This window comes from Hippopotamus amphibius, chromosome 10 (genome assembly GCF_030028045.1).
Source record: "Hippopotamus amphibius kiboko isolate mHipAmp2 chromosome 10, mHipAmp2.hap2, whole genome shotgun sequence".
In the NCBI taxonomy this organism is placed as follows: Eukaryota; Metazoa; Chordata; class Mammalia; order Artiodactyla; family Hippopotamidae; genus Hippopotamus; species Hippopotamus amphibius.
Genome location: NC_080195.1, coordinates 33,196,410 through 33,216,819, shown reverse-complemented (window position 1 = coordinate 33,216,819; position 20,410 = coordinate 33,196,410). Strand labels below are relative to the sequence as shown.

The window sequence follows — 20,410 nt, the reverse complement described above, 5'->3', positions numbered from 1 at the left end:
ATTGAAAACAGAATTATCATGTGACCTGACAATTCCAGTTCTGGTTGTATGCCCAAAAGAAGGAAACCAGGGACTTGAAGAGATATTTGTACACCCATTTTAATATCATTGTTCACAATAGCCAGAAGGTGAAGCATCCCAGAGGTCCATCAGCAGACGGATGGATAAACAAAATGTGTCCGATACATACAATGGAATATTATTCAGCCTAAAAAATGGAAGGAAATTCTGACACCTGCTACAACATGGATGAACTTTGAAGACATGCTGAGTGAAATAAGACAGTCACAAAAAGACAAAGACTGCATGATTTCACTCGTGTGATATGCTTAGAGTAGTCAGATTCATAGAGACAGAAGGTAGAATGGTGGTTGCCAGACAGAATGGAAAGTTATTGGTTAATGGGCACAGAGCTTCAGTTTTGTAAGATAAAACGTTCTGTAGATGGATGATTGGGGTGTTTGCACAATAATGTGAATGTACTTAATGTCACTGAATTATACACTTAAACATGGTTAAATGGTAAATTTTATGTTTATTTTAACCACAGTTAAAACATTTTTTTTAAATGGAAAGTTTGGAATTGACAAATACAGTAACCAAAATGGAAACCTCATTAGGGGGCTGCGCAGTAGATTTGAGTTGTCAGAAGCAAGAATCAGTGAAGTGGAAGATGGAGTAACAGATATTATGTAGTCTGAAGAACTGAAAGAGAAAAGAATGAAGAAAAATGAACAGAACCTCAGAAAAATATAGGCCCCTATTAAGGGTCCTGATGGGAATACTGGAAGAAGAGAGAAAGGGGCAGAAAAAACATTCAAAGAAGTCATGGCTGACAACTTCCCAAAGTTGATGAAAAACACTAATCTGCACACCCAAAATGCTTAACAAATGCCAATTAGGATAAACACAAAGAGATCCACACCCAGACATCACATATACTCACAATTTTGAAAGACAAGAAAATCAGAAAGCAGCGAGGGAGAAGTGACTGGTGGAGTAGGAGGGAAGCCCACCAAGGCTCCGACACTAACAGCCGACATCTCACCAGGAACAGTGGGGGCCAGCCAGCAGTGAGAAGACGTGTGAAAGTGCTCAGCATCCTGCAGAGCTGTCTTTTGAAATAAAAGCATCCCCAAGTAAATAAAGTCGAGAGAATCCCCTGCTAGCAGATCTAGAAATACTAAAAGGTCATTAGACTGAAAGGAAGTGACACAAGACAGCAATTTGAATACGTGTGTGAGCTCCAGTAAAGGTAATTAAGTAGGTAATGAGAAAGGACAGTATAATTACATGTTTCTTTTTCTTCTCTTAACGGATTTCAAACATCACTAAAGAGCAGCTTATATCTGGTTACTTTCTGGTTATGATAAGAAAGCTCTTTACGTTCACGTCAAAGCATCCTCCCCAGCTCTCAGTTTTCTACAAAGCATCCTCCCCAGCTCTCAGTTTTCTAAAGGAAAAACTGAAGCAAAGGGAGCTAATGACGTGCCCAGGAAAATTTGTCTTAATTTTTCATAAGGAATGGAGTGCCAGGAGCACTCTCAGGCTTGGGAAATAATTTTCAAAGAAATCTTATAAACTGTCTCTGTCTTATCTTATATTTTTTAACTTCTGTCTCCATGCTCTTCGAAGGTGATATCAAGCATATGTTGATGGTCTTTTTAATAAATTAATTAATTACTGTGTTAGGTGTTTGTTGCTGCGTGTGGGCTTTTTTTCTCTAGTTGTGGCAAGCGGGGGGCTACTCTTCGTTGTGGTGCATGGTCTTCTCATCACAGTGGCTTCTCTTGCTGCAGAGCCGGGCTCTTGGCGTGCAGGCTTCAGTAGTTGCAGCTCGTGGGCTCAGTAGTTGTGGCACGTGGGCTCAGTAGTTGTGGCACACGGGCTTAGTTGCTCCTTGGCACGTGGGATCTTCCTGGCCCAGGGCTCGAACCCGTATCCCCTGTGTTGGCAGGCGGATTCTTAACTACTGCACCACCAGGGAAATCCAGTGTTTATGGTTTCTTAATTTGGTAACAAGACTTTAATTTCATAGTCTCAGGGCCATGAAGAACTGCTAAATTTTCACCTGACTTACCAACCAGATGAACGATTTATGGACTTGCTGCCTTGTTGAGGCTGTTTGGCACTTATTCGTGGGATTGAATCCCGTTTGCAGCCTTCTGATGAGACGCTTCAGAGACTTGAACAGACTTTGCTGCATCACAGAGAGGAGAAGTCTGACTAAATCATTTTAATAGTTATCTGTCCTCTCTCGTTCCTGCCGCCTAAGAACTCTTGCTTAAGAACCTCTGGAATGAGAACAAGGAATAGGGGGCTGTACGTTGCGCATGGAAAATAGTTAAGATAATACTCTTCAGCTATCAACTCTTCTATTTATGCTAATGTTCTGTTAATAGAAATAATATGTAGTGGTATCAGGAATCAATGTTTTTGTAGGTATCATTCACATTTTTATTGAGCTTCCATTATACTCGGAACAGAATTAGCAAATAAATATGTAAGAACCAAGATATCTATTTATATACATAGTTCCATTTCAAACTGGCTGAAGGGAAAGTATTTCCCTAATATAGTCCCTGGAACCTAGCCAAGCAGCCCAACACTTCAGGGCACAGAATTGGAACAAGTGATCCTCGGTTTGCCAGTTGATAGAAGGGATGTTAAGTGATTTGCCCACGAAAACCAATCTATTTTGGGTTATGAGTGAAGAAAAAAACGTACCTAGGATATTTGGAGGGAATCTGTCTGTAGCGCATGCAGAAAGGGAAAAACGTTCCAAAGCCATTTCTCTCTTGGAGTGGGAGTAAATGTGTAAAGCTCAGCTATTCTAGTCCCTGGCTTTCAGGCAGTATTGCACCTAAAACACTCCAGCAAGGTGGTGATCATCTGTTTTTGAATCTCCACCACAAGCAATGCCACATTTCCAGTGGGAGCTCATTTCAGTGTGCAGCCCCCCATTCAGTTACAAAGGCTTCTCCTATCGGAGTGCAGTTTTCCTCATCACACTGCAAGACTGTTCGCTGTTTCTCCAGTTGGGTTAAGAGTGCCTGGTAATGTATTTCCTTTTGGTAACGTTTTCATGGAATCATTGAATTGTCGATTTAAAATGGAAACAATAGAAAACAGCTCTCTTACTATAACCCATCCCTCAGTCATTGAAATCCCATTTGAACACCTCCATGGAGCTTGGGCTTACACTGCCTGAGGCAGCCTTTCAGTTTTTAAGAAATATTTTTCATGTAAGTCATATAGGACCTCCTAAATCTTCCCTCCTTCAGGCCAAATCATCCTAACTCCTTTAACTTTTATCTCATTTGAATTAATCGTGCTTTTATGTCTTTATCCTTTAAAAAAATATTTTTACTTACTAGGTTCAGACAGTGCCTTCCCAGAGAGCAAGAGGCCGTGTGGAAAACATCTAAATAACACACATGCTTTATGAGCCAACAAGAAATTTAAATGTCAGAATGACAAAAATGCAGGAGGGAGAGTGACTGTATCGGGAATGAGGCCTGGTACAGAAGGGCTGAGCCCACGGGCTCCGAGTGGAGACTGCAGCTAGAGGACCACAGTACGTTTGTTCATGTCCCATAAATCATGAAGGCTTTGACTGCACTGCTCAAGAGGGGGTCAGCAATTTCCACTCGCTCTCCCCACAGGACAGTCCTGTGGTTCGTAGTCCCAGGCTGGATGCCTCTTCCCGGCCCTGTGGTCTCTGGATGATGTAAAACAATGGAGCTGGGCAGCCCTTGAGACATCATCTGACCTTGAAAACGTTCCAGGATGCAGGCTCTGCAGCCCTTTCTTTATCACCCTCTCCTCTTTCCCCGTGGTCTCTGCCTCCCTGTCCCCGGCTGAGGCCAGAACCTCAAGGAATCCCAACCCCCAGGGTCAGGAGCGCGTGTCATTAAGAAGGCCCGATGGATGTCAGCCAGGGGCATCGCTTCGACTGCCTTTACACCGCTTTCATTTGAGTACCTCCTCCGTAATAAGTGAATAATCACAACCTGTACTTTCAGTCAGGACAGTTGCATCTTCAAAAGGACCAAAATTGGAATAGATGACTTATTCTAAAGTCCCTTCAGACTCAAATGTTCTGTGATTCTCTAATTCCGTGAACCAAGATAGGCTAAAAGAGTCAATCATAGGTTGTTTCTTGTAAACGTCAACCTCAAATACCGTGAAGGACTTGGACCATCAGGAAGTTTTCTTATTCTTTGGGTGAAGTTCGGTCCTGATGGCCAGAACCTCCAGAGGAGCACGAGGGAGATGAAGGAAGAATCCAGAGAAAGTCAGTGTGACCGAGGAGGGACCTTTAGACGCCCACACATCCAGGCCCCAGACCGTGCAGAGACCTGTCCAGCCAGGGCGCAGACACCAGAACGAAGGGACAGCCTTGAAAGTGAAAAACAAGGATAAGATAAATGAAGAGAACAGAAGATGTATTCTACGTCTTAAGTTGTGGATCGTAGGAAGAAAGAATTGTCTGAGGCCTCAGCAGAAAACAAACGTTCACGTGAAATTCATTTTCTTTACTAGGAAAAACTAAGCATGTTTTGGTGGTACAGTCCTAACTTACTACAAAGAAAAGTACTTTTTTTTTTTATTTTGAAGGGTTTTGGGTTTTTTTTTTAAATGATGAAAGTAGTAATTGCTCATGCTAGACAATGTTGGTAATATCAAAAAATGGAAAGAACATCGAGAGAGAGTCGCTCTTATTTGGCCTGTTTCTTTAGTCCCATAGGCACTGCATTCTTAAACACGGTTGAAATCATACGGCCTGGGCCATTTTGTGTCCTGATTTTTCACTTAGCATTATGACTATGTTCCAGTGACACATAAAACTCCCATGTTGCACCATTTTAGTGACTACATAATATTTCATCTGGAGAAGTCGCCCGTGTTTCCTCAGCCATTGTCCTGTCTGGGGACCGTTAGGTGGCTTCCTGTTTTTCATGATCATAACAAATGACCCTGTTAATAAACATCTTTGCCCGTGAGTATTTGTTCACATTTTAAATTATTTACTTGTTTTCCTGAACTTTTGAGACCGATGTCATAAAGAACACCTGTCCCCTACCTGAGTCCTCCTGGTTCCAGGTCGAGGACCAGGATGGCTGGGTCTGGCAAGTGTACAAGCACTGCTCTCCTTGTGAAAATAAACACCGCTACTCGGAATTGTGTAAATCACTTCTAACTCTCCTTATGGAGGATGACGTTACGGGACTGATTTTCGAGTTTGGTATTGGAGTTGCAGACAAGGTGACACTTTTATTATCACATCCCCTCATTTGCTGTAACCGACCTCCTGGAAGCTGTGGTACACGAGTGGTCCACAAGTTCAGATTTAAAGTGCCTTCAGTCTGTGGCCCTCCGCAGAAGGGGTTTTCAGCTGAAATGCTTGTATCTGCCTCACCTTGAATGCTCTTGAAGGACACCTCCTTCTGGGCCCCGTGGAGGTGAAGGAGACATGTCCATGGGGAGGCTGTCTGTCCTCTTCTCTGTGGAAGCGTTAAGTGCCCATCTTGAAGGGCGGACAGCAGGCTTTCCCAGCAGCAGGCCTTCCTCTCTCATCTCTGGCCTCGGAAAAGTTGTGTGTGAGTCCCTTCCGTGGGGCTTTCTTCGTGTGGTGTGGCCCCCCCCCAATCTGGTTTGCTCTTTGCCTTCTCGACGCCCTTGTTTGGATCGAGGGCCGCAGCCTGCCCTTGACCCCTGGCTCGATGGGTTGCACTGGCTGGTTTTACTATGTCTGCGTGGAATGTTCCTTCCTTCCACAGATAAGGGAGCTGCTCTTTCTTTCTTTTTTTAACTGTTTCACTTTTATACCTTATCCTAGGAGACTTGGGGGGTGGAGAGCAATGTGGCAGTACAGGAAAGGAAAATATCAAAGATGACCCATATTTTCTTTTTTTTTCCATCAGCTCTGTTGAAATATAATTGACAAATAAAATGGTAAGATATTACCATTTAAATGTTACAATTTAAAGTCTACACCGTGATGATTTGATATGTATTTGTACATATACATTACAAAAGGGTTCTTCCCATCTATTTAATTAACGCAGCTATCACCTCACGTATTTATATGTTCTAGTGTTATTTTCTAATCAGCTTTACTGAGGCATAATGTATATACAGTCAAGCCCACCAGCTGTAAGTGTCCAGTTCCGTGAGTTTGGACACACATGCTTAGTCGTGTAGCTACCACCATACTCAAGAGAGAGAACCAAAAGTTTCCTGTGTAGATGTGTGTTTCCGTTTCTCTTGGGTAAATTCACCTTGAAATGGAACTGCTGGCTTGAGTGGTAAGCGTATGCTTTATTTTATAAGAAACCACCAAATTGGTTTCCAAAGTGGCTTTACTCTTTTGTGTGGATTTTTTTTCTCTTCGTACTTTTTAGGATTCTTTTTTCTCTACCTCTTCACCTCCCTCCACCCCTCAAAGGATCTCCTGTGCCTTCCAGTGCACGTCAGTCTTCAAGCAAAGACAAGGCCAGAGTTTGTACGTCGAGGAAGAAGACCAGTCCTGGAGGGAGGCGGGGGTGTACAAGTGAGAAAGATCCTTCTAGAAGGATTTGGGAACCTCACACTGTTACCATTCCTGTGGCTACAGTGGTACCAATAACTTCAAGTTGCTTGAGACGAACCTGCAACTTACAAAACACTTTGTATGCCTTAGCCTTGCTCCAAACAATAGTTCTGCAAAGTACATGTGTTATTACTGCTTCCCTTTGCAGGTGATGAGACAGGACTTACCTACAGTCACATTGCCAGTTAGTAGCAGAGCCAGGCTTAGGCCTCAGGTTTCCTGACCATTGCCCAGGGCTCTATCTGCCAGGTCACCACGTGTGGTTCCTTGGAGCAGGTGCCTTCACAAACCACCGCGCTGTGTGCTGTCCTTCCCACTTTTCAGACAAGGCGTTGATGTGATTTGCCCAGGGCTGTGTAGCCAGGAGCTGGCTGGACCGGTGCGGATCCAGGGCCCTGACTGGTCCTGTGCTCTTTCCCCTTCTCCAGGCAGGAGAAACAAATGCTGCTCTTTAACAGCAGAGAGAAAAGGGTGAGGCGAAGGACACACAGGGCTGGTAGGGCCTGCACCTCTCAGCAGACGTCCTGGCCACTTCTGTTCCAGTAAGCATATTAATAAGTGAAAGACTATATCAGGCGGAGACAAGTGCTGTGGGCAAAAAATAGCAAGGGAAGGAGAATACAGCTTGTGTGTGTGTGTGTGTGTGTGGTGGGGGTGGGGGGTGATTTTAAACAGTGATCACAGAAGCCCTCAGCAAGTGACACGTGAGTAAAGATCTGATAACACCACCATGCTGGGCACTGTCCCAAGCAGTTCACACTTTATCTCATAAATACAGCAACCCCAAGAAATATGGCTGTGATTATTCACATCTTACAAAGAGACGGAGATTGAGAGAGAGGTGCAGCGATTTCCGGAGATCATACAGCTGGTACGCAGTGGAACTAGGATTTGAACCCAGGCAGTCGTTTGCTTTGCACATCTTACACCGTCGCTATCAGGCTCCACGTCCACGCTCGGTCCCCAGCGAGGACACCGGCGTGCTCTGCCTCCAAGCCCTGTTCCAGCTGGGGCCTAACCCCTGGCTCCGTGGTCACCTTTACTTCTGGTGCCGTTTTCTCCCTCTTGTCCCCTCCGCATCCCCTCGCCCCCTCCCCCGCCTCCGTCAGAATGGCATCCGTCTGCCTTTCTCCAGGCACCTCGCTCCCAGGACCGCCCGGCTTATTTGTAAATACGCCCCTTAAAGGGAGTTGAGGCCAGTTTCAGACCCATTCTAGTCATGTTTCAATTTTTTATCATTCGTGTGAAAATATGAAACTCAATATTTTCTACTTTAAATATACTATTACTTTTTAAACTGTTTTTTTAACATTTAAGCACGTGAAGTCAATGTTTTCGTGAGCTATTCAAGAAGGATGTTAATAGAAAATCCTTATGACAAGATCTGCATCCTGAATGGTGAAAGAAAAATGTTTCTGCTGTACTGTTCTGTGCAAGTTGTAAGATTCCAAAAATGAATCTTCCGTTTTATTTAATTATTGCCAGGAAAAACTAGTCGTTTTTATGTCGTATTAGTCAGGCTCCCCTACATGTAGCAGAGAGCTGCTGGTTTTTGCATCGTGCCCCTGGAGAGATACCTGTGTCCTCATGTTTCGACCAGAGTGTCAGAATTCAAGAGCCAGCCCTGGCTTCCGGGAGAGCAGGTTTTACATTTTTAGAGGGTGTGTGTGAGGCCCTTGGGGCCTCAGGGGAGGTGTTGGAAGAGTCCCCAAGAGCCCCAGGGTCTCTGCATGGGGGACCTGGCTGCTTCCATCACCTGTGGGAGGGAGGGCCGGCTGGCTGTGGCCCTTGAGTCTCAGGGAAAAGAGCCTCACAGGCCAGAAGCCACACAGTGGATGCTCTCCTGAGATCTGCTTTTGAGTGTATCAAGCTGGAGGATGTAAGCAGCTTTTAATTATGACTCAGCTCATGTCAGTAAATAAGATTAAGCCTCATCAAGTAGGACCTTGCCCTACTTACACTGCTTCCTCACAGACCCAGGAAATAAGACATTTTATAGATTTACGGACTTCTGCATCATAGGGACAGGAGAAGGGCTGCGAAGTTGTTGGGTGAAATGTGAGGCCAGCTCAGTAAGCATCCTTCAGGATTAGAGGTGTTTTTTAAAAAGCCGAGCTTGAAATTAGCACGTGAATCGATGAAAATAGGCATGTACTTGGGAAAAAAAGCCAAACGTCACCTTTGGGATTCTTTTCTGCGTGCGTCTGAGCTCCTGAACAGGCCACAGTCAGCCGCGGACCTGGCTGTCTGAGGCTGGCAGCCCGACTGGGGAGACAGTTAGACCCCAGGCTGGGGGGAGGGGCGTGTGGGGGTGGGGCTGGAGCAGAACCTTAGCTGGGAGGGTCAAGGGTCTCATTGGGTGTCACCTTGGGCAGCCTTTCAGAGCAGGACCCTCCCACCCAAGCATCTCTGTGCACAAATGTCTATTGAGTGCTACAACTCAGCACCGTTCCTGTTTTTAAACTGTGTACAAACCTGATAGAAATATTCTGAGTACGTTTGTTTTCACCTTTTCTGTAACATTCCGATTTCTAGGGTGGAGAAGAGGATGTTAGGGGGAGTTGAGGTGGATGCTCGTTGAGGAGGAGAATGTATAAACCTCAGCTCGGAGCCCTGGGGAGGGCTGCTTCAGAGCTGAAGGCCCAGACACGAGGGTGGGCAGAGCTGAGCTGAGTGGCTTGTTCAGAAGGCACTGAGGAGAGACAGGATCTTGTCAACAGGACCTGTTTCGGACACAACTTATGAAACCCTCGGTACCTCCTACAGTAATTCAAACACTCGAAGAGCTCTGTTCCTCCAGTGCAGGAGGTCAGAGGCATCTGAAAATCGACAGCTATCTTGTAACTTTCAGTTCTGTGAATCCGGCCACTTAGGGGCTTTCACACTCGGAGAAGGAGAGGGAAAAGGAAGCTTGTTCCATCTGCCCATCACGTCCTGACCTTTTTCAGAAAAGCCCTCGTAGGAGAGTTAGAAAGAACAAGGCACTGGCTGGAGATTCTAAACAGCATCACCCCTCATTGGGAATCTTCACTGAGGAAGAGAAGAGGCGTTTCCCAGTGATGCTTGCACACCTCAGACCTCCCTGTCTCCAGCTGCAGGATTCCTGTGAACTCACATGTGTTGACTCTTTCCATTAACCACCTTCAGTGTCCTGTCTAGGTTTCCCTATCCCAGTACTAAGTAAATATTTACCTATGTTCTTATTTTCTTCAGGTTTCAGTTTTTACGTTTAAATCTTTAACTTGGTGTGAGGTAGGGATCGCACTTTTTTCTTTCTTCCATATAATTAGCAGCTAGCACATTGGCCCAGCCTCATTTATTGAATAAGTCAAATTTCCCCAGTGATGTGATCACCTCCCTTCAAAATCCTACTTTCAGACACCAGCACTCCTTGACAGCATCCTGGTCAGGCCTCAGCCGCTCTGAATTTGGGCCGTGCTCTTGTCATGCTACCCCAGTGGCCTCCTGTACGATGGTCCTCTGGCCCACCGAGGGCTCGGTTTCAGCAGCACTGCCGTCTGTTTTTGTTGCGGCAGATTGTGTAGTTATTTAAGCACTTTATTTTGCTCACGTTTGATGAAAATCAATGGAGAAAGTCAAGGTGTTGGTACTTGCAATGAGAAACAGGCCGGGTCAATATTGTACAAGATAGAAATCATCTGGACTCAGAAAAGGGGCAAGGCTTTCTCCTCAACCAGGTGCTTTTGGACTTTAGCTGGTTGGCTGAGGGTTTGAGTATGAAGGAGAAAACATAGACTCAATTGTGGACATAAGTTCTCTAAGGTCATCTTAGTAGGTGAGGGAACGCCTGCCCTGAAACAGCGCCAGGGTACCATAGAGACAACGAAGACCCTCACTCCAAGCAAAGCGGGGCCGAGGGCATCGCTGCTGAGCTGCCTTCACCCTGTGTGCGCCACGTCCGGCCGTGAGCGACGCTCAGACCCCATCCTGCCACCTACAAACAGAACCAAGTACAGTGCAGAAGGGCAAACACACCCTGCTCAGGGACTTTTCAGCCCAGCTCCACAGGCCAGTCGCCAGCTCTCCTGTCTCCACCCCTGTGGACAAGCCAGCGCCGCCTCCCCTTGGCTTCCCCTTTTTCCATCACTTCTCTTCCCCTTGTCACCACCCCTGCCCGGGGCCCAGGACACCCCGTCTGCGCCTGTGCCGTGCAGGGGCCTCGTAGGCAGCCTCCCCATGTCCACCCCTGCCTCCACCCTGTGCCCTGTCCTCACTGTGGCCCGGGGTGGGGGGGTGCTCCCAGCCTCCCGGGAGGAGTCTGAGCATGTCTGCATCCCTCTGACCGAACCCCCTCCACACCCCCTGTTAGCCGCTGGCCACAGTCTTTAATACGCACCAGCTCACCTTCCACTGCGGCTGCCTCCAGACCCCTCCCGCTCCTTCCCAGCTGGGAACCGCCTGGAATGCCTCCCCCGTCCTTAGATGGCAGGGGACCCTCTCCTGCCCGCGCGGACCAGGCTGGGCACCCCGCTGTGCGCTCGTGATGCTACGTGTGCGGTGCGGGCCTCCTGCCTTCGTAGCATTGGCTGCGGCTGATAGCCTGCCGTGTGCTCGTCAGTGAGCGTCTGTTTCCCTCCCCGGACTGCAGCTCTGCAGGTGCAGGACCACGTCCGTCATCCCTCAGCATCATCTTCCTCATGACGGGCCCACGGGAGGCGCTCAGTAAATATCTGTTGGGCGTGTCCTTGTTGGCCCTGTGGGCGACCTAACCTGATGAGATTTCATCGAGAACCCTTTGTATTGTAGGATAGATAATATTGGTCCCAAGTGGTTTTGTTTTGTATTTTAATTTATAGATTCAGTGTGCCCATCATGTTAATGAAACACTCTTTCAGTGGAATGCCATCTCTCGCCTTGAGAGTGCTGTTCTCCCTTGTCTCCCTTGGGCCCCAAATCTCCAGAATCACATGGGCTGCGAACCTTAGAAAATGAGAAAGTGGTCAGGGCACGTTTTCTGTGTCATCATGTGCCTGTAGCATTGCCTACCCTCCCCTCCCAACACATGTGGTCACTACGTTAGTTGATTGCTTTAAAAAAACAGGTGGTTCTCAATGTACGTTTATTGATTTGTTTTTTATGTATTATTTTAATTTGAAAACCACATCAGGGCAGTATACAGTTTTTGGAGGAAAGGAAAAAATGATCTCTGACACGGCTGCTCAAACTCAACCTCTGTTACACTTTTAGTGTATTACGTTTTGGTCTTTTATATGCCTTTTAACATTGCCACAATCACAGGTACATAAATTTTATGTCCTGCTTTTTTTCCCTCTAAATAACCTTAATGTTGATTGATCATTATATGGTATATGACGTGGTGGATGAACCTAATTTATTCAGTTCAGTGAGCACTTACGGGCACCATCGCCGAGGTCTAGAGCCACTCCCAGGAACTACCCAGACGTGGTGCTTTGACTACATAGTAATAGATCACCACCATTCTGAAGCTTTTAGTGACATTTTTCCTTCACAGTTGTGTTAATTTTGTGATGTCACCTCTTCATCCCAGGAGGATGCCTGTGCAAGGATTGTCTTCATTTGTTTAATAGCTTTTCTTCACGTATTCAACAATGCGATTAGGGCTTACCCTGTGCCAGGCGCTGGTCTGTGCTGGAGACCCGGCAGCCGGACAGGAGTGAGTGAGTGGATGGATGGATGGATGGATGAGGTGGTCAGGAGAAAAGACAGACGGTCGGCTGAGAGGGAGGGATGATAGCGTTGTGGGGGGAGTGCTCTTTGACAGGGTCAGGGAGGGCTGCTCTGGTGGTGACATCTGGCAGAGAGGGACTTGGAGCAGGTGGTGAGCTGTGCAGCCGTCAGGGAAGCTGTTTCTGGCAGAGGGACCAGCAGGTACAAGGGCCCTGAGGTGAGCGAGCTGGGTGTTTTCATGGAATAGTCAGGAACCAGTGAGGGGAGGGGGTGGGCAGGAGCTGCGGTCGGAGATCTGGGGGGGTGGGGAGCCCCGAGGAGATCTGGGGGGGCCTCCCAGGCTGTGGTCAGGCCTCTGGCTAGTCTCCAAGTGAAGTGGGAAGCAGGGCATGGTGTCCTGCTCTGCTTTGTGCTCTGACGGGTGGCTTGGCTCCAGCCTCCCCATCCCCCTGGGACCCCCTTCAGTCCCCACTCTGTCACCCTCTGGCTGTCACTTCGTGCTCAGACACAGGCCTGCTGAGCTCAGGGTGTGTAGATGGGCAGGTGGACAGTTAGCCACACCCCACGGTGTCACAGAGCCACATCGGGCCATCCTGCTCCAAGAAATGAGGCACGTTCCACGTATTTGAAAAACTCTAACTCTGAATTTTTCATTTCTTTATCTTTTGCTCATCTGAGGCAACTGTTTTTTAAAATAAAGACCACATGTATTTTTCAAATTGCATAAAAATGTATCCTGTTAAAGCCTTCCCATCAGTCTGGGATCACAAAGCGTGCTTCACCCTCTGACGTTCTAGAACCAGCTTTTCGAGTGGGGAGCAGTTAGCCTGCCTGTAATTCCCCCTCGCGTGGCTGAATGGTAAGCTCTGCCGCTCGCCAGAGTGAGATCCCATTAGTAGCTTCCAAACATTTCTTTCTGAAAGAACAAACTGCTGTCACGGGTTCCTCAGGGTAATTGATTTCTTTTGTTGTCTCTGTTACAGGAGGAGACCTCACAGCTTCCCCGGATTGGGAGGGAAAATATGGAATGTGTTTTACCGCTGACTGAACACAACCCAATGAACTGTCCTGACAGTAGTTTGAAAACCAGCAGTTAGCAGTTCGTGCAGCTCCAAACATCATCCAGCACTTTCCAGAGCAGACTCACTGTTTACAAGAACTCTCGGCCTCACGACGTTTAGAACCTCAAGCTCGGCTGCTCTCAACTCTTTCTGCAAGAGAAAAGTACCCGGAGCCCCCTTTCCAAAATGGCCCTAGATGAGTATCTGTGGATGGTCATCTTGGGTTTTATCATAGCTTTTATCTTGGCGTTTTCCGTGGGAGCCAATGACGTTGCCAATTCGTTTGGTACCGCCGTGGGCTCGGGTGTGGTGACCTTGAGGCAGGCCTGCATCCTGGCTTCGATCTTTGAAACCACAGGCTCAGTGTTACTGGGGGCCAAAGTCGGAGAGACCATCCGGAAGGGCATCATTGACGTGAACCTGTACAACGACACTGTGGAGACGCTCATGGCCGGGGAGGTCAGTGCCATGGTCGGTAAGTAGCCTCGTCTTTGTGGGAGTGTGTCTGCTGGCCCACTTCTCTGCTGGACTTTCATTGTATCCATAAATGAGATTTTTGTTTTAACTTTTCAAAAACTGGTTTGATGGTTCTTTTTTTTTTTTCTTTAATTGGAGTATAGTTGATTTACAATGTTGTGTTAGTTTCAGGTGTACAACAAAGTGATTCAGCCATATGTATATGTAGATACATGTGTATACGTATACGTATTCAGACTTTTCTCATTTACTGTATCTTACGTGTGCTTCCTATATTTTAATTCAATTATGATTTTGGTCAGAGTTCAAATATCACGCAACCATTTCTTTTCTTGAACCATTTCTTTGCTTGTTCAAATAGATTTTGGCAAAGACACTGCTTTTCATAAAGTCCAGAAAAAGATATCTGTAGCATAGCTCTTTGTCATTTTAAAGCTGTTTGAAAGTTATTAAAGAAAGAACACGTCTAAGTGAATGTGTTTGAGAGGTTTACTTAGGTTTATTTATAAACCTGGAAGGTTTATTTCTATTTCTTCATAGTTTTTTTCATCACTTAGGAAGCAATGCTTTGAAAACTTAGATGCCAGAAAACAGTATTTATTAGCTTAACCTTTGTACTCTCAGCTTAAGTTTTAGAGCAGTTACCAAATGAATCCAAAGTGCCCGTGTTTCCAGGAAATTCGAGTCTTCTCTCTCACGTCTCTTCCTTTTGTTGGTTTCTGTTTGGATTTTCTGATTCCAGCCCTCAGAGCTCCCTCTGGTATGCTTGTTTTGTTTTCCAGCCAGAAGATCACTTGTGTGTCACCTGTTTGCAGTAGGATCTTCTATCGGTAGTGTCGTGTCTGGATGAAAGAGGGGTGTGTGGAGGGCAGTGAGCTACACTAATAAGAGGGTCGCCTGGTTATTAAGGCGGGGCATGTGGCTCCCCCCACCTGAGGTCACCCCAGACCGGGAGCACCCTGGGCGCTGCCCTCGCTGGGCTGGAGGATTCGGGCAGCAGCACCTCAGGTGCAGCCAGCGGCATCCTCCTCTGCTCACCTCCGGGTCGAGGTGACGCACCGCAGACGGCGGGTCTGCACGCGTGGTGGGGGGCTTTACACAGGACACGTGCTTTCGTGGGGAGAGCCCTGTAGCGGGAGGCCGGATGCTGGTGGACCAGGAGCACGGCTACAGCCCACGGGTCCCTGGGGATTTACTGCCGCCAGCACTTCTTCAGCCAGTTAAGACACAGGTCTGAAATACGCAGGTCCTTTGCCAGGTTGAAGACGGCCCGTCCTCTTTTTGTTACAGCAGGTTTGTTTGAGAAGTTGTTGAGGCCTTTGATTGGAAGCAGGTGGATGTCTTCAGTAAGGAATTAAAAGCACTGTAAGCTGGTCTTATGTGGTAAAGAGCTCTCCTACCTCAGCTTCCCATTTTGTGTTTGAAAGCTGTAAGGCTCACGATTGCTTTAATTAATTATTATTTTTAAGAATTGAAAATCATTTACTGCAACAGCTATCGTCGTGATTGAGTTTCCACCTTCGTTGAACGTATGCTTCTCATCACAGTCAGGTATAATTGACGTTTCCCTTAGAAAAGTAACAGTTCTTTGTCAAGTTCACCCTCAGTGGTCGTGATCGATATCTAAGACATAATCATATCAGGCGGAGATTAAGATGTTGCCAGTCAGGATGACATGGACAAGATATACTGAAAGTAGAGGAGAAATAAAGAAAAACACTGATGACGTTCAGTCTTTTTTAAAAAAAAAAAATTTTTATTGGAGTAGAGTTGACTTACAATGTTGTGTTAGTTTCAGGTGTACAGTAAAGTGAATCAGTTATACATATACCTATATCCACTCTTTTTCAGATTCTTTTCCTGTATAGGTCATGACAGAGTATTGAGTAGAGTTCTCTGGCCTATACAGTGAAGTTCAACCTTAACAGAGGTCTGTCCTTGCGTTGGATGAGCCCTTTGGGGAGTGGTGGTGCTTATTGAGGAGGTTTGTTCGTGAGGCTGCCTGAGACCCTGGGTGGACAGGAGGCCTACGGGCTGAGCTCCACGTCACCACTGACTTGCTGTGTAGGCAGCATAACTTGTCCAGTTTTTGGGTTTTCCCACCCCTGGCCTTGGTCTCTACACCCAAAGAATGAAGGATACTAACCTCCACCAGAATTTAGGTTAACCAAAGCAATTTGGGGTTTTGCTTGAATAACTTGATTTTGTTTGCTTTGGTTTCTTTTTTTTTTTTTTTTTTTTTGATGTGTGGTTAGATGAATCTCAAGGCCTAGTTTGTTGGGAATTGGTGAGAGTTGCCTAGACTTTTAAAATTGGGTTCCTTGCACATGGGAACTGGGTAATTTTAAGATGGTGGTACTGGCCCCAAACCAAGGTGATTCTGTTCAGATGTCTGAATTCTCCCAATCTTCTTCCTTTAAAGTCAGCATCCCTTTCTTTTCCCCTTTTCTCTCCCTGTTTATAAAACTTCACCCCAAGCCCATGGGTCTCTGTGCTGCTGGTAGAGTTGTGGTAGCATTAAGTTGATTGGGTAGAAGAAATTGTTCATCGCGGCCCTGAGCTTCCTGAACAAGGCGTCTCTGGGGACTCTAGCTGCACCCTAAAGCAAGAGTCGATCCACTAATGGTTCCCAAAATCCACTGAGAATTCGAAGCGCACCATCTTTTCGTGGACAGACTCCCAACAGCACGACCGAGCCACCTCCTGGAACCACCCTAAGCAGTGCTAAGTGTCCCCTCCCTCCTGTAACCTACAGCTTCTTTCATCCTCCAGGAGCCTGTGGCCTCAGAGACGTCCATCTTAACCCCCCGTTGCCCAGGTTTTGTCTTGCGGCCTCATCCTATCCTTAATCCCTTCCTTCATTGAAGGACATCATCATCTTAGGTTAAACTATCTCTTTTTCCCACAGTTTTTCTTAACATCAGTGTAATCCCATTCACCTCCAGGAATTCCCAAGGTCAAGGAGGACTCTGGCCCACTCTCGCCTTGCGAGGGGCCCATCCTCCCCTCCATCCCCTGCTCCCCAGCGGTCCCCCTCCCTTCCCTTCCTCCCTCTCTCAGGCAGCCCTGTCCCCCTGCCTTTCCTTACAGACCATCCTGGTATAAAGTCAGCCAGACTGGCTTTCAGGATGGAACACCTCATGGTCTGAATTCACATGGGGAGTTTATCCCATTCTCTTAACATCACTAGGCTGTTTTAATTTTTGTAAGAATATTTGCTTTTTAAGTTCTGGTTCTGTGCTGTGAAACACACTCCAAACGCTGGCTTGACTTTTAAAACGACGGGTCCCTGATGAGCCCAGGTCTTAGGTGTCCGGGCTTCCAGAACTGCATGTCAGGGAGTCGGGTGCTGCTATCGGGCCCATCACCGGTTTGGCAGCCCCGGGCTGGCCCTTCTCCTCCCAACACACGTTTCAGGGATAGACTCGGGGTCATGGCCCACTTCAGCTCAAAGGTCAGCGTGCCCGGCGCTCCAGAGCAGCTGTCAGCCTTGCTCCACAAACTGGGACCCGCATGACCTCTCCTGAGCCTTTGTAACGCGGATATTTTTGGGGAAAATGCCAAGGGTCTGTTTAAAAGTGCTGCTGCTACCAGGCAACCAGAGTTCCAGAATTAACGTTCAGGATTAATGCCGCGCCCTGCTTATCAGACAGGCCCTCCGTCCCCGCGGTCCTGGGTGAGCTGTTCAACAACTGTTTCTGAAAGTGGCCTCTCCCCAGCTGAAGCTTTTAATACTCCTTGCAAAACCTGATCTGCTTATGAGAATATCCGAAGTGAACTGTAGCCTAGAAAAACACGAAGCCTGGAAAAGGCTGGTGAAATTGAGGTAAAAGGACACAAAAGCCAAAACCCAGGGATCCCGTTAACTCCTAAGAATTAGAAGGCCTGGAGGGAGCAGGCGGAGAAAGGCCCAGCCGCCCGGGCAGGGCTGAGGGTAGATGCCCAGCGTGGGGTTAAATATCACAGTTACTTCTCACAGGAGAGGCAAGGATGCAGGAAACAACGTGGGGTAACACACACACACTCTCTCATTGAGGTATATTCGACGTGGCATTATATTGGCGTACAACATGGTGATGTGATATTTGTATTTTATACTGTCTCTTGTACGGACAGGCAGCGTCTAGCCTCCTCACGATGTGCGCAGAAGGCGTAATGACAGCAGGATCTTTTCCGATCGCAGCCTCTCCTGTTTCTCCGTGTTCCTTAGTCCTCAGTCTCCGGCCACACTTCCCATCAGAACGCGCGCAGCACCGGGGCACCCCTGCCTAAACATGACAAAGGCAACTAGGAACTGGCGTCAGAGGCTTTTCTTTAAATACTTTCAAATAGTTTCCTTTGAATAAGTCATCCTCCCTTCAGTGTAGAAGAATGTTCCTTTGGCTAAAGCTATTTGAGTGGTTTCTGTCGGGACTTTGTAAAGAAACATTCCAGAGACAGTTAACCCCAGGGAGGCATTGGGAAGGAGAGGAGTAATTTGGGCTTCTTCCTTCTGTGGCTCTTGGAGACACCGCGCCGTCCATCTGACATTTTTCCGTCTCCGTTTCTCACCTCCGACCCCCAGGCTCGGCCGTCTGGCAGCTCATCGCGTCCTTCCTGAGGCTCCCGATCTCCGGGACGCATTGCATCGTTGGGTCCACCATCGGGTTCTCCCTCGTGGCGATCGGCACCAAAGGTGTGCAATGGATGGAGCTGGTCAAGATTGGTAATTGACTTTTTCTTTTACCTATAAGAAGGAAAGCTTACATTTTCTAGAGTAAGTGTTGTTAAAAGTTACCGTTAGGTTTTTTTCCTTTACATGTTAACGTGTAGAAGACCTGTATGGTGCATATGTTTTCCCTTAAGATTTCTGATAGCGGAGTTTGTAAACTGTTAGGCAGTTTTTAACTCCACTGCCCTTTTCAAATGCTACATTGTCATCCAGCTTTGAAAATCGTTATCTATCTGTTGTTCACAGGGAGTTCAGAAGTGTATCTGGTTGAGATCAGTCTGTAGCCAGAGAAAATCTGGGCCCTTGTTCAGGAGTCAGTTCCTGGTGATGGAGAGCGTGGAACTGTGCCCAGAGGTGCATACCCACTGCGTCCAGGAGACCCCTGGTCTGCCTGTGCTCCTTCTGGGTTGTGGGCTGCCCAGCGGGGACTGTTAGAAGAGGTCTGACAACCTGCTTCCTGGGTCTGACCTTTTCAGTGAGAGTGAAATCCATTCAGCCCCATAAATACCAACATGCCCATTGTGAGAAACACTCTCTCACCCAACGCCACCCTTTTATAAATCATAGTGACCTCAGGAGCCCGAGGATGAGTGGATCCCTGGCCTGCCAAGCAGGACACAGGTGGCCAGGGAACTTGCCTGATCCCAGAAAACTCACCCTAGCTCCTGGGAAACTCACTTGAGGTCCCAGGAAACTCACCTTAGCTCCTTGGAAACTCACCTGAGATCCCGGAAAACGCACCTGAGATCCCAGGAAACTCATCCTATTATCCCAGGAAACTCATCTGAGCTCCCAGGCTTCTAGAACCGTGGTCCTCGATTCCGGCTGCACTATAGGATTACCTGAGAGAACAATTTAAAAATAGCAATGCCCAAACCCCATTCCAAATTCTTTACATCAGAATTCTGCGGGTGGAGCCAGAGTGTAACCAGATTTTGAAACCTCCCCAGGTGTTGCCCTTGTGCGGCCGGAGGCTGCAGGCTGACAGTTCTGGGTTGGCCTTGGAAAACGAAAGGGAAGGTGGTCCCCTTTTCAGTGACCCTTGCAGCTGGCACAGGGATGGGCCCCCATGTAGGTGAATAAGAACGGCAGGCAGAAGGGGCTCGTGGGAATCCAAGGAACCGTCTCGGAGGCTGGAGCTGGGAGGGGGCGTGCCGTTGTGGGGGCTGGAGTTTGTGTGTGAGGATGGTGGCCCCCGGGTGGAGGTCAGCCTGCCGAGGCAGTGGGTTTGTTGCATCCTGAGTTAAGGTGAGGAACTCCAGGAATGTTAACTAATGTGTGTGCTCGTATGTTGGTCATCACTGAATTGTATAAATAGGACCTGAATTATGTAGAATTTTAACATTCACTGGGTTTTCTTTTAATTATTCAGTTGCTTCTTGGTTTATATCTCCACTGTTGTCTGGTTTCATGTCTGGCGTGCTGTTTGTACTGATCCGAATGTTCATCTTAAAAAAGGTAAGTGGGGCTGTTGTTTTTTATTAACTTCTTAGAAAGAATTTTGGTTTTACTCCATAGGAATTACCAGTGAGGGGTCAGAGGGATAACTGTTAAGGCGCAGCCCCCTGAAGTGGGAGTCAGACATTATTATAGAGTAAGGGGGAAGAGTTGGGCAGAGTACCCAGGGGTCCCCTCGAACCAGCCCTGGACATGGGGCGACTCAGGTCGCTGGTCAGCATTCCCGGGCACTTTGTTTGCGCCTCAAAAAGGAAAGGTAATCATCTTGTGATCGGTAAACAGAATAGAGTGAGAAAGTGTTACAGTTTTGGAGTTCACTAGCACTGAAAACAGCTGGAGAATTTTTTTACCCAAATGTAAGGTGTTTTCTGTTTTTTAATGGAGAAAGGAAGCTTGAGACACTGGCTTTTTTTTTCCTATCCTTGAGGATAGGATAAA

The 20,410-nt window shown here is 47.2% G+C and overlaps 2 protein-coding genes across 10 annotated transcripts in view; one reads left to right on the top strand and one right to left on the bottom strand.

Moving 5' to 3' along the window:
- Positions 1–11,981, bottom strand: part of LOC130829813 (STE20/SPS1-related proline-alanine-rich protein kinase-like) — a 41,199-nt gene extending 29,218 nt beyond the window's left edge. The window contains 1 exon segment of the mRNA XM_057696400.1: positions 11,973–11,981. Within this exon segment, the coding sequence (XP_057552383.1) occupies positions 11,973–11,981 (9 nt within the window).
- SLC20A2 (solute carrier family 20 member 2) overlaps positions 1–20,410 on the top strand; it is a 103,345-nt gene that overhangs the window by 41,568 nt on the left and 41,367 nt on the right. For all 9 annotated transcript variants that reach the window (XM_057697641.1, XM_057697636.1, XM_057697634.1 and 6 more), the window contains 3 exons: positions 13,249–13,801; positions 18,368–18,508; positions 19,887–19,972. In XM_057697641.1, the coding sequence (XP_057553624.1) occupies positions 13,513–13,801; positions 18,368–18,508; positions 19,887–19,972 (516 nt within the window). In that variant the 5' untranslated portion in view covers positions 13,249–13,512. The remainder of the gene's footprint in view (positions 1–13,248; positions 13,802–18,367; positions 18,509–19,886; positions 19,973–20,410) is intronic.